At 37.6% G+C, this 14,081-nt stretch overlaps 1 protein-coding gene across 2 annotated transcripts in view; it reads right to left on the reverse strand.

The window, feature by feature from the left end:
- LOC130930365 (kinesin-1 heavy chain) overlaps nucleotides 1-14,081 on the reverse strand; it is a 43,513-nt gene extending 29,432 nt beyond the window's left edge. The window contains exon 1 of one of the 2 annotated variants that reach the window (XM_057858268.1): nucleotides 13,683-14,081. In XM_057858268.1, coding sequence (XP_057714251.1) covers nucleotides 13,683-13,808 — 126 coding nt within the window. In that variant the 5' untranslated portion in view covers nucleotides 13,809-14,081. The remainder of the gene's footprint in view (nucleotides 1-13,682) is intronic. The other variant, XM_057858267.1, reaches the window with a different exon arrangement.

The raw sequence follows: 14,081 nt of genomic DNA on the forward strand, positions 1-14,081 counted from the left end.
CAAATATTTTATATAAATTAAAATAAATAGAACCTAGACTATACCCACAGCCAGAGCTCAAGTTGCTCAATAATAGAGCAAGAACAAAATAATTGGTATAAAAAAGTAAGAACACTTCTAAATAAAATTAAAAATATATACTGTATGACTTTTTTTGAGGGGGAGAAGCTGAAGTTTCGCCATTTTCAGCCACTGTGTCAACTCTCTTCTACATGATGTCATGCCTTTGTGTTAAAAAGAACAAAGAATTCATAAGTTAATAAGTTAGTTAAAAATGTATAAGTTAGTTTTATAAGTTAGTTAAAATGTAAATATTGTTGAGGTTTCAAGGTTTCATCTAAAACAAAAAGTGAGGAGTGAGACCTCCTTTCGCAATTAGCGATCTTTGACGCGATCCTTTTTTTTCTCCCTCCTTCATTCAAGCTTGTTTCTCACTCAGCGGCTGTGAGACATAAAACGTCGACCAAGCTGCTCTCCCAGCTTAGCCTAGGCTAACATTCGTCTTTGTAAGTTTTAGTTAGTTTGTATATTGAATTTGAAAGGAAAATGTATGTTTTGTTTTTGGCGACCTTTTTCATGGTGCTACTGCTATCCTGTTGAACCTACTCACATGTGGAAAAATACAATTGTATAACGTTTTAAATGTATTCATTTGTATATTTCACCACGATTTGAGAGCTCAATAAATTGAAGAAAAGTACGCTTTGTGTTTCGAGGGTTGGTTTTTGGGTTTGCTGGCTGTTTAGCAGAATAGCGTTACTGACACTCACGGCAACAAACGGGAAGGGTGAGCGCTGCTGCACCAAGCCACTTCGGCTGCATTTTGGCACATGAAAAACAGCGAATACCGTACTAAGGTATGACGGAAAATTTTAGTGGTTTTGAAACCGCGACGTTTGCACACCACGGTAAACCGTGAAACCGGTAACCGGCACATGTCTAAAGGCCACATTAAAAATCAATCTAAGGCTGTCTTTTTAACTGGATTATAATGATTTACTGACTCATTGACGGCATTCGACCAGTCAGTGGCAGGCAATTAATAGAATGTGGCCCTGCCCCCAAGAAAATGACTATATTACCCACTGTCATGGAACAGTGGACCTATGTCAAAAGGACCATTTCAATTGCTCAATAGCGCTAACTATATTGTGCCTAAAATAAAAGGTTTCAAAAAATATTAAGTTGAACCAAATTAATTGACAACTATTTAAATAATTGATTAATCGTTAGAGATGCTGTTTTAACAAAAAATATTACAAATATTTAAGCCTTTTAGCAGCAAATATTGTCTTATTTCTGTAGTCTTTAATAAAAAGAGACTTATATTAATAAGTATGTTTACAAAAATCCTATACTTCAGAAAGCAATTACAGTGGTACCTCTACATACGAAGTTAATTCGTTCCAAGACCTTGTTTGTAGGTCGAAATGGTCGTATGTCGAGGAGGATTTTCCCATAAGAATACATTATAATTCCAGTGATTCGTTCCACAGCCCGAAAACCTACACTAAATCTGTTAAAAATGCCAGGTTGTTTGCATGTTACGTTTTTTGGATGCCCCCTTGTGGCGAGTTGCAATTTGTTGTTTTTCTGATTTCTGTTTTTCTCCAAAGAGCTAAGACCTACGTTGTCATAGAAAGAAAATAAAAAGGTAACGCGTTGATGAAGAGAAAGTTTTGTTTAATTAATTCGGGACAGGCATCATTATTGTTCCAACCGGACTATCTGCAGTGGTACCCATTCTTCTAGTCACACCAGCCCAGCGCTATTTTACGAAATCCTTAATAAATACTGGTGTTACTACTGTAAAAAGCAATTATAAAGAGCAAAACAAATACATTATGAATAAAAATCGGAATAATACAGTATTGACCCGAATATAAGACTGCCCTGATTATAAGACGACCCCCTCTTTTTCAAGACTCAAGTTTAAAAAAAGACTTTTTGAACACCAAATTAATTTTTATACAGAAAATAATTACAGTACATCTGAAACAAATGATTATAACAATATATTTGAGAGAAAAAGCATGTTATTTTGCCTCATTCAAATCTTAATATCGGAACATTTAAATATGTAAACTAAAGTGCAATCACATCGGTAAATGAATGGCTTCTGGTTTTTAAAATGTAAATAAACCAATCTATTGTGATATAACAACAAAATTGCAATAACAGCATTAATCATCAAAGTGAAGTCTAACTGTAACTGTAGTCTCGAAACAAATCTGAATAAGGAAAAACATTGCAATAAAAATAATAATATAAACTAATATAAACTGTTTAAACTTGAGAGTAGCTGAGATCTGTCATGACCGAACATCGCTTCAATGATATCTGGTGCCATTTGGTGTCATGAATAGGGAGAGTAGCTGAGATCCGCCATGACAGAATATCGCTTCAATGATATCTAGCGCCATCTAGCGTCGTGAATGGGTATAATGTCTCGACCGCGAAGATAAGACGACCCCCTCTATTTCAGTCTTATTTCAATGCAAAAAACACAGTCTTATATTCGGGCCAATACGGTAATACGTAATAATAATAATTAAGGTTGTAACGGTACATGTATTTGTATTGAATCGTTTCGGTACAGGGTGCTCGGTTCGGAACGGAGGCGTACCGAACAAGTTTCTGACGTAATGTAACCCTTACTTTTTGAGGCTGTGAGTCGATCGGGTTACAGTTTCTTTGTGTAGATTATATTTACTCTGTCTTCTTTACTATAATGAGGACCAACACGGTGGACAGTATATAACCCAGAAACGTCAATGGCGCGACAACGTGGCCGTCGCGAGAACGCAGTCAAACGCGTGCATTAAAGTCAATCAGCCAATGCGCATCAGTCGCAGTGTGGCCGCGTGTTACACGCGTCCCAGACGCGGCTCTATGCGACGCATGCGAAAAGAACGGCAGAGATTATTTGACGCGAGACGCGGCCCTCCTGCGTCAATACTACTTGCTAGGATTGGGCAGACCGGAAGTCACTCGTGTAAGAATACGATGGATCCGGTCAATTTTCAAACTAATATGCAATCGTAACCCACTTTTTGAGTCCATCAGATCTCTTGAGTGGTAGATTGGGGCACAGTTGACTTGTCTTTGTTGATTTACTGCTGTCTTCTCTGCTATAATAATAACCAACACGGCCCCGTGTTCAATACAAAACCCTCCTACCACAACAAAACAAGTAGGAACTAATATTCACATAGGAACTAAAGTTATACAACATAAAATATACAATACAAATGAATACTACATCACATTTGTAAAATATAAACACATAATAAAATAAATAGCCCATTTAAATAGAATAAATTGAAATGAGCTAAAACACCTGTAATTAAATAATAAGAATAATACATAGATCCTGCTTACACAATTAAATTTATTAATTTCTGTGTGGCGCTTTAACTTGAGAAAATCCACCACTAAAGCTTTTGAAAACAGTTCATAAGAAAAAAAAAAAAAAGATTCATTGAATTGGGATTGCTTTTCTCTTTAGCACAGGACTTCTTTTTTCTTCTTTCTTTCAGCAAGAAAGCTGACCAATACGCCGGGTCTGAAAGGCAAATTGTTGTTGGATTATCTTTAAATACATGCTACTTTTTGAGCAGAATTCTAGCTTTGTATAGGATAATGTTCCTCTTGTTGAAAGCACAAAAGTGTATAATAAACAACTAGCACATTTATATTTTGCATTTTGTTTTCTTACTGTACCGAAAATTAACCGAACCGTGACCTCAAAACCGAGGTACGTACCGAACCGAGATTTTTGTGTACCGTTACACCCCTAACAATAATAATGATAATAATACCTGTAATAATGTAACAAATCAAGTTCTAATGCTACGGGTGTATTTTGCGTGGTGTGCCTGAACGCACCGCGGGGCTGACAGCAGAGTGAGAGAGTGCAGTTGACTCTTTTCACGTCCTGTTGTTGCTATCTGTTGTGTTGTTGTGTTCTGAAATAAATCATTAAAAAAACATACGAAGCTGGCGATCTCTTTGACGATGGAACCAGAATAATAATTGTCACCTTAATTTATAAAGACTGGCGAGCCGAGGTTGGAGGAGTATTGTCAAGCAGTTCACGGACGTGGACCCCACGCTCCTATTTTTCTATCATTCCATCTTCATTTCAATGGTAAGTCTCACCTTTTTTTCTCACCTTTTTTTGCTTTAACATTATTGGAACCCATGAGGATTTCTCTCACAAGAAAAAACGCAGTGCGTCAGTCTTGCGGGAAAACAATGAAATTGCGACGATGTCATGAATCATCGTATTTCGAGCATTTCTTCGGATGTAGAAACAAATGGCGTGTCAAATTTTACGTCGGATGTCGAAAAGATCGTGTGTTAAAGCAATCGTATGTTGAGGTACCACTGCAAACAGTTACATAGCTAAATAGTAGAGGTGTGCGAAATTTACGATTCTTAGATTATTTACGATACGGCAGTGAAAGATTTGAAAAGGATTCACAAACATCCAAATTCCAATTATTGAAATATGTCAAGTAAAGCGGAACTAAAACACAGTCAGCGTAGTCTTCAAGACGCAATGCGGACCAGACCGAGAGTAAACATCATGCTTGTCATTACCCGGGTAATGACAATGCTCAAGTCACGGCTCTGACTCAACTCATGCTGCTAGATTAAAAAAACAATTATACCTGATTGCTGCCGAAAGCCGCTACAAACTACGTCCATAAATGCTACGGTAGATATCACATGTATAAAGAACTAGATGCGAAATGACACACTCGGCTGCGTTAGCAGCACATGTATAGAAGACTAGATGAAAAATGACAGACTTGCTGGCGTTAACAAACAGCTGCCATCTTGAAGCAGTATACCTCCCTGGAAGGCTGTTGTAGCGAACCTTCCAAGCGAACCTAATTAACTTTTTATCTAAAATACTCCTAAATCGGCAAAATCTTGAATCTATCTTTAAAACAGTTTTAAAAAACTTTCACATGTCGAAAGTAGACAGAAAGGAAATTATGAAACAACGGGAGCAATTTTAATAACTTTAACGGTTGATTCACAACATTAAATTAATTGAATGTAGTTTAAAGCTGCTGATACAGAATGGGGACTTGACTATTTTCTGTTTTGAACTGTTAACTTGATACTGAAATAGTCGTTTATTTAAGCCTGAGAAGATTTTTGTACAATTTTTGTAACTAATGTACGAAACTTTAAAAGCAGCAAATGGGGGGCGGGGGCGTTAATCAATAATTGATTTATAATCGAATCTTAGCCTCTGAATCGTAATCGAATCGTTAGATGCCCAAAGATTCCCACCTCTACTAAATAGTATTCATTAGGAGTATAAATCACAATATGATATCAATAAGATGGGAAACAACACAATATTTGCCAGTATTACAAAGCTCGCCACATTTCGATTCAATGGCTTCAGGTTGACTTAATTTTATCATGTAGACACAGACAGATTTAACAAAATGAGTTAGATTTCATCTATAGCAATAAAAAATAAGCATTTTTTTCATTTTTTTTTTTTTTTTATAAAAAGTTTCAGAATTTTGCCCATCTCAAAAATTACATTGTTGAATGATATTTTAGGTTTCCGTCGATTTTGATTCGATTCGTCTTAACCAATTTCTCAATCTACAGGGCTTCAAATTCCCCAGAATCTGACGTATGGATTTTTTTTTTTGCTTTTTATAATTCACTTGCACCTATGCGACCAGTTACTTTTCTACAAGTAAAATAAAGTTAGTCTCAAGCCCTGATCAATGCATTAAGTGGCAGGCTATTTCCTGGCGCATGGGAACAGAAAATTTGGGAGGTGGACAGGTTCTATTGAAGCCATAACTCATTAGACAGCAAATATAAAACTATCAGAACAACACAAAACTTAAAAAAAAAAAAAAAAAAAAAAAGCACGAGTGTGCCCAAACACCACCAGGCTGAAGGCTGACTAACTAGGAATTAACTCCACAATTACTCAAAGGATGGAAACCATGCTGGTAGAGATTTGAGGACTAAACCGTAAAATTATGAGGAAGAAAACTAAACCACCTCTCTATGGTGTCCAGTGTCCACTGTCCAGCTTTACACTTTATACAGAAAAAATATGTTTCCAATTGAACTAAATCGGTCAGTTCATGATTGACCGGAGTAGGACTTCAAAGTTAGAATCCACGACAACCTGAGTGGTGACTTTGAAGTTGACAGGCATTCAGTCTGTATTAGGACTGATCGATGTTATAAAAAAAACAGCCATTGCAACTTTTGGGGGTTTGCAATTTATATTGCGATGTTAAAACGAGAACGTCACCAGATTACTTGAATAGCTCTGTTTGGGAAGACTGGCTGACTCCCCATGAAAAAAATATACATACTAGTCCTTCTCAAAAAATTAGCATATTGTGATAAAGTTCATTATTTTCTGTAATGTACTGATAAACATTACACTTTCATATATTTTAGATTCATTACACACAACTGAAGTAGTTCAAGCCTTTTATTGTTTTAATATTGATGATTTTGGCAAAAAAGTCGAGAGAAAAAACAACAATCACTATCTCAAAAAATTAGCACATTTCATCCGACCAATACAAAAAAAGTGTTTTTTAATACAAAAAATGTCAACCTTCAATTATTTATATCAGCTATGCGCTCAATACTTGGTCAGGAATCCTTTTGGAGAAATGACTGCTTCATCGCGGCGTGGTATGGAGGCAATCAGCCTGTGGCACCGCTGAGGTGTTATGGAGGCCCGGGATGCTTCAATAGCGGCCTTAAGCTCATCCACAGTGTTGGATCTGGTGTCTCTCAACTCAGGTCAGGAGAGTTGGCAGGTCAATTGAGCACAGTAATGCCATGGTCAGTAAACCATTTACCAGTGGTTTTGGCACTGTGAGCAGGTGCCAGGTCGTGCTGAAAAATGAAATCTTCATCTCCACAAAGCTTTTCGGCAGATGAAAGCATGAACTGCTCCAAAATCTCCTGATAGCTAGCTGCATTGACCCTGCCCTTGATAAAACACAGTCGACCAACACCAGCAGCTGATAAAACACAGTCGACCAACACCAGCAGCTGACATGGCACCCCAGACCATCACTGACTGTGGGTACTTTCTCCAAACTCTGGCACCTTGATTTCCGAATGACAAGCAAAATTTGCTTTCATCTGAAAAAAGTACTTTGGACCACTGAGCAACAGTCCAGTGCTGCTTCTCTGTAGCCCAGGTCGGGCGCTTCTGCCACTGTTTCAGGTTCAAAAGTGGCTTGACCTGGGAAATGCGGCACCTGTAGCCCATTTCCAGCACACGCCTGTGCACGGTGGCTCTGGATGTTTCTACTCCAGGCTCAGTCCACTGTTTCTGCAGGTCCCCTAAGGTCTGGAATCGGCCATTCTCTACAATCTTCCTCATGGTGCAGTCACCTCCTCTGGTTGGGCAGCGTTTCCTGCAACACTTTTTCCTTCCCACAGACTTCTTTGATACAGCACTCTGGGAACAGCCTATTCGCTCGGAAATTTATTTCTGTGTCTTAGCCTCTTGCTTGAGGGTGTCAATGATGGCCTTCTGGACAGCAGTCAGGTTGGCAGTCTTGCCCATGATTGCGGTTTTGAGTAATGAACCAGGCTGGGAGTTTTTAAAAGCCTCAGGAATCTTTCGCAGGGGTTTTGAGTTAATTCGTACATTCAGATGATTAGGTTAGTTGCTTCTTTAGAGTACCTTTTCATGATGTGCTAATTTTTTGAGATAGGGATTTTTGGTTTTTGGCTTTTTTGCCAAAATCATCAATATTAAAACAATAACAGGCTTGAAGTACTTCAGTTGTATGTAATGAATCTAAAATATATGAAAGTGTAATATTTATCACTACATTACAGAAAATAATACAATATGCAATTTTTTTTAGAAGGACGAGTATATACATATACTGTATAGCTAAACAATCCTGCAAGGGGACTATCGTGATGGTGAGCCTGTAATGACATCTACTATGCTGTATTACCAGGTATAAAACTGAAGGAAAGTATGAAATTACAACATACACACCAGTATCCTTGCACTTCTAATGCCATTTCTCTGAAATCCAATCGTCTATAAGCCATTTATTTTTTTAAGCGTAATGAGTCTGCAAATTATACTTTTTTTAGGGCAGTGACTGCCATGAGACTATATCAACTGTGCTGCGGGAAATTATCGAATTTCACTTTATTGGTCCGAAAATGCTCCAATAAATAGCGTTATTATAACTTTTCAAGCATGGGTGAACTAAGTGTTAAAAAAAAAAAACTTAGAATACTTCAGAGCTATTGAAGATGTCTTGTGTGTGTTTTTCTTAAATGACAGATTTTTCCTTACTACTCGCTCACACTTACCAAGTAAATGTGAGTAAATTTTGACATCATCCTATTATTCATTTTTGTTTGATTACTGTACCTTTCTGAATATAAGGTGCCTCTTTAAAAAAAAATCACCAGAAACATAACATTAGGCACGGGTGTCCACTAAGAGTGTGACAATATCTCGATACAGCGATATATCGCGATATTTTGCAACCCGATCAGTTATCGATATGCTCCCACCAAGTATCGATACTTTTATTTAACATATTGGCCATACAATGGTGTATGGATGCTGTAAACTGCTCAATGTTTGTTGAGCAATTCCTTGGCGGTCCACTAGGGGCGCTCGGGAGTAGTGGTGAAGGTAAAGTGCGCACAAGTCGTCTAGAGAAGAAGCTCCAAGTGGGTTGAAAAAATAAAAAAGCTTTTTGAGAACGGTGGAGGAAAAAATGAGAAAAATATTGCTACAAATCACACATGGGGACACACTTTAGATTTTACACCAACAAGAAAGGAAGTATGGTGAAGAAGGACTTTGCTGTATGCAAGAATTGTCTAACAAAAATAAGGTTCACTGGGAGCTAGTGACGAAGTGCACACCGGATTTCTTCACTGCTTCGCTTTCATCACTTGAGGTAAGAAAGTTTTGCAATGTAACTCATTTTTAATTTACATGTATTATTTTGATGACATTTGGTGTTGAATGATAAAAATAAACCAGGACCCTAAACTGGATGAAAATGAATATCAAACAAGCCCACATGAATTTACTGATTTATTTAATATTATTCGAGAACTACTTTCCATCTAGTTTACTAAACAAACTTATTACTGCCATTTTGATACAATAAGCTATAAAAATGGTTTGAAAAGGTTCCAAGATATATAAAGTGATGTGCATGATAATTAATGTAGCCTACATATTAAAAATAGGTAATTATTGCATTTTTAATTCCTATACATTCAATTTATTTATTTTTTCATTCAATACTTCCAACACACACAAAAAAATCAGGATTTCAACTCACAAGCTATGAAGTACCTAATATTATTACTATATATTTTGTTGTATTTTGTTGTTTTTAAGGTGAGGAAGACTGTGACTGACCAAGTCTGACATCTCAAATGCTGAAGCAGGTAGTGGAAGTGCTCAAACCAACGCTTTTGGCAACAAAGGTCATATACGAAGAAAAGACCCACCAATTTTATCATTGCCCCACTCCAAGCTCAACTGCTGACTGACACCTACAGCACTGTTTTTTTTGTTTTTTAAAAGATTTAAAACTTTAAAGAAATTAAGGGTACCATTTATCATGACCTCTCCAAGAGATATCAGTGGTTGTGGTTTGTTTACTCTATATGCGCAGGTGCAGGTGAATTTTCTCCAGTTAAATGTGGAGAAGACAGAGGTGATCATTTTTGGGCCAAAAAAGGAAAGGTAAAAGACAAGCAGCCAACTTAGCACAATGTCAGTTACAGCTACAAATAAGTCAGAAACCCTGGCGTAATTATTGACTCAGACCTAAAATTTGATAGCCATCTAAAGTCCGTCATTAAATCCGCTTATTACCACCTAAAAAATATAACCAGACTTAAGGGGCTTCTGACACAACAAGACATGGAAAAACTTATGCATGCATTCATTTTCAGCAGATTGGACTATTGCAACGGTATATTTACAGGTCTTGATAAAAAATCAGTCAGGAAGCTGCAGCTAGTACAGAATGCTGCAGCCAGAGTCCTCACAAATACAAGGAAGCTGGACCACATTACACCGCTTTTGAAATCGTTACACTGGCTTCCAGTGAGTCAAAGGATAGACTATAAAATACTACTGCTCGTCTACAAAACACTTAATGGCCTTGGACCAAAATACATGCTTGACTTGTTAGATTCCTATGAGACATCCAGACCCCTAAGGTCGTCTGGAACCGGTCTTCTGCATGTTCCAAGAACAAGAACCAAGCAGGGTGAGGCAGCATTTAGTTATTATGTTCCTCACCTCTGGAACAAGTTACCCGAACCTCTGAAGTATGCTCAAACTGTTAGCTCTTTTAAATCAGGGCTAAAAACGCTTTTGTTTAGCACTGCATATCCATAACTGTCTATATATTTCAATCTACCTGCTTTCTATTCCTCTTGTGCTTATCTCCATTGCTGATTTAAATTATTATTAGGAGTGGTAGTTTTTGTTTTATTTTTTATTTTTGTTTTATTTGTATTTATTTATTTTTATTCTGTGATTAAGTGCGATCTTTTGTCTTGGTTTTTACGTTGTATTAATTTAAATGTGATTTTTATGATCTTCATGTGATGTAAAGCACTTTGAATTGCCTCGTGTTGAATTGTGCTATATAAATAAATTTGCCTTGCCTTGCCTTGCACAATTTGCAGTAGATTTATATTTACAGCAATGTTGCACAGAAAAGGCGTCACTGTTTAATAAATGATTTAAACAGTATTTTTTCTATTTTGAAATATCTTTTTTTCTCGTTTCAACAGTTGTATCGTAGAATATCATGTATCCAATTTCTGACCAATATATCGATAATCGCTGTATCGTGATATCGTGAGATAATCGCTATCGTGAGCCTTGTATCGCGAATCGTATCGTATCGTGAGATGCCCTGAGGTTCCCACTCCTAGTGTCCACTGTCATGTAAATATTCACGGAAACTGTCATACAGCTCATTAGACTACAGAAATTTAAAAAATAATACTAAATTATATCAAAAGTCAGCAAGTATATAATTTTCTTCAGCAATCAAACCACCGCATGGCTGACATTAATGACAAATGAAACCATTTAAAGATCAATTGAAGACAATCTATAGATACATTTTATTTTACAGATTCTCAATGTAAAAAAACAGATTAACAAGCTTACTGGCTCTTTAGAGGAAAACAGACATAACTAACAATCTAACTGCAATTTGGTTGCAAAGTTGCAAAATGGTTTGTGCAGCAAATTCATGGCAGTGAACTGAACTGGTCCCAATGATTCTGTAAGGTGGAATCAGCAACTGGGAAGAATCAGGGATTCACGACAGCTCTGGTGAACTCGAAAATAACATTGACAATGGTCAACTCAATGGCTGACAATGACAATGGTTCAGACTTGGAAATTAATCCATCAATCAAGACTCCTTAGCCATTGATGAGGGTCAGTGAAACTGTTTTTCAATGAATTATCAGTTTGAGGGGATACATAATGTGATTATTTCATGGCCAAAACCTACAATAATTTGCTACTCAGAATGACCTGAGTTTCTGTGACAACTTTGGTGGTGGTCCATCCTTAGTAACATGATGGTAACTAAGGACAAGTGAAGGATTACTCATAAAAACACAAAAGCCATTTTCTGAGTTTGTATACAGTGATCCCTCACTTCACTTTACCTCATATCACATCACCTCATCATCACTGTGAATGGGGACCAGAAAAGACCACGTAAAGTGGAAAAACGTAGCAAAAAAAGTAGTGTGACTCACTCCATTTTTAACATACACTTTTTTTGTGCATACATAACATCAACTTTATAAAACACTATAAAGTCATGTTATCATTTGAACATGTTTGAAACATGTAATATAAATTAAATAATGTATAAATATTACGTACTGTACATTAATTCGCTCACGCTCTCATATGGTACGTGTTTGGGTGTATGTAAGTGATCATACATACAAGTACAGGCCAAAAGTTTGGACACACCTGATTGAATGCAACACAAATGAAGGTCCCACCCCCATTGATAAAGCAATAATTTCCACTAATTAACCCTGAAAAGGTATAGCTGTGAATTTTTTTTTTTAGGTGACTCCCTCTTGAAGCTCATCAGAATGGCAAGAGTGTGCAAAAAAGTAATAAGAGGAAAGGGTGGCTACTTTGAAGATACTAAACTATTATACATGTTTTTATTTATTTCACCTTTTTGGTTCAGTACATAATTCCACACATGTTCATTCATAGTTTTATTACCTTCAGTGAGAAGTTACAATGTAAATTGTCATGAAAATAAAGGAAAATCACAAATGGGAAGGTGTGTCCAAACTTTTGGCCTGTACTGTACATAGATGAAAATAAGGTGTCCATAAATGTTCTTAGAAGTATTTTATTCTTAAAAAAAAGATACTGATAAGAAGATTTTAAAAATCTGTGATGCACTGAGGGCACTAATGTTGAGCCGCAAAGTCGCGAGGGATCACTGTACTCTAAAATTTGAAAATCCATCATGCACTGACAACTCAACTTCAAGGTGCTGTTTCTCAGAGATGAAACATCATGGCAAAATGGTTGATATGCATTGGAAAACAGACTATTCTCTTTGTGATTACACCGAAACCTATATTTGGAAAAATAAATCACTGACTTATTTTGTCAGTTCACATACAGGCCTATATGCATGGAAACAACACTTATATAAAATTTTTTTTTAAATCAATTGAATGAATTAGCGTTTTTAAATGGGCTTATGGCAATTATTTAGCAATTTAAGACGTAGGGTGTTCACTATACAGGTAACTAACCGGATCCTATTGTCACGTGGCAGGAAAACCACGTCATTGATAATACTATCGAGGACTTCCAAATATTGTGATGAGATTGCTAGAAAAAAGCAGGGATGCGTTCAATTTGAAGGTAGCTACATCGATTCACCGTCACGTGACAGTGGAGCTGCGTCAAAAAGCACCATTTCACAGACGTCATTATACAACATAGATTAATATCACCTTTTCATTTTTTAGTTTTTGGGGGGGACACATATAATAAAACATGGGTACCCCCCAGCATTTAAGTAAGGTAGCCGGAGAGGCTGAGTGCTACGTAAGCTTTTCATTAAATAATTGTTAAGACCGGTCAAGCTGAGCCCAAAGGCCGGCTGTTGGCTGCTTAGCAGCTATTAAATCAAAGCTCAGCCACTTACCGTTCAAAATGGGTGCGCATTTAGCATTAGCCACTACTTCTGACATTTATTTTCCATAAATACATGAGTTTCAAATGTGTTGTATGCTAACGCGGCTAACTGGCACCGCGTTGAGAGGCTTTGTTGATTGACAGCTGGTTAGCCGCGGTAGGAGCTAATTTAGCCGAATGAGAAGACATTCAGATTTGACACACAGCCAACAATATCCACCGAATATCAGATTATCGATTTGATTCCCGGTGACAGTTCACCGCACGCTGCTTGCCTCTTCGGAGAGGGTCAATCCTTCGAGCTAACAGGCTAAAGGCGCTAACGTACCGTAAAGCTAAAAGACAATTAAAATGGCGTATCGTTGACTTGAGCCCGGGGGCCCCGGTAGGAAGGTGCAACAAAAGCCACGTTGGATAGCGTTTTACTTACCGAGATAATAACCGTGTCTTCCCCTTGGAACTTGGGAATGTACCGGTCTCCTCTGGTCACCTCGGAGCTGTTGAGAGGCCTAAAACGGCACATCACTTTAATGGTGCACTCCGCCGGGTCGGCCATCTTCCACCACCGCGGTGCTTGCCTTGAAACGTCGGGAGAGATTGAACGCTCAAATTCTCAAAAAATTTAATGTAAAAATAAACAGAAAAAGATTCTATCCTGGGGGACAAGCGAGGGTCCCCCCTCCTCGATTAAGTGAGGAAACTGTGATAGCGCGTCGGGGCCTGGGAGACAGCAGGGCTTGTTTTCGCTCTCATTCAGTCCCCTCGACTGTTAGGAAGCCATGACACCGGTGGATGAGTCTTGGCTGTTGGCTGCTGCTGCTGCTGCCTG

This window comes from Corythoichthys intestinalis, chromosome 14, assembly GCF_030265065.1.
Source record: "Corythoichthys intestinalis isolate RoL2023-P3 chromosome 14, ASM3026506v1, whole genome shotgun sequence".
Classification (NCBI taxonomy): Eukaryota; Metazoa; Chordata; class Actinopteri; order Syngnathiformes; family Syngnathidae; genus Corythoichthys; species Corythoichthys intestinalis.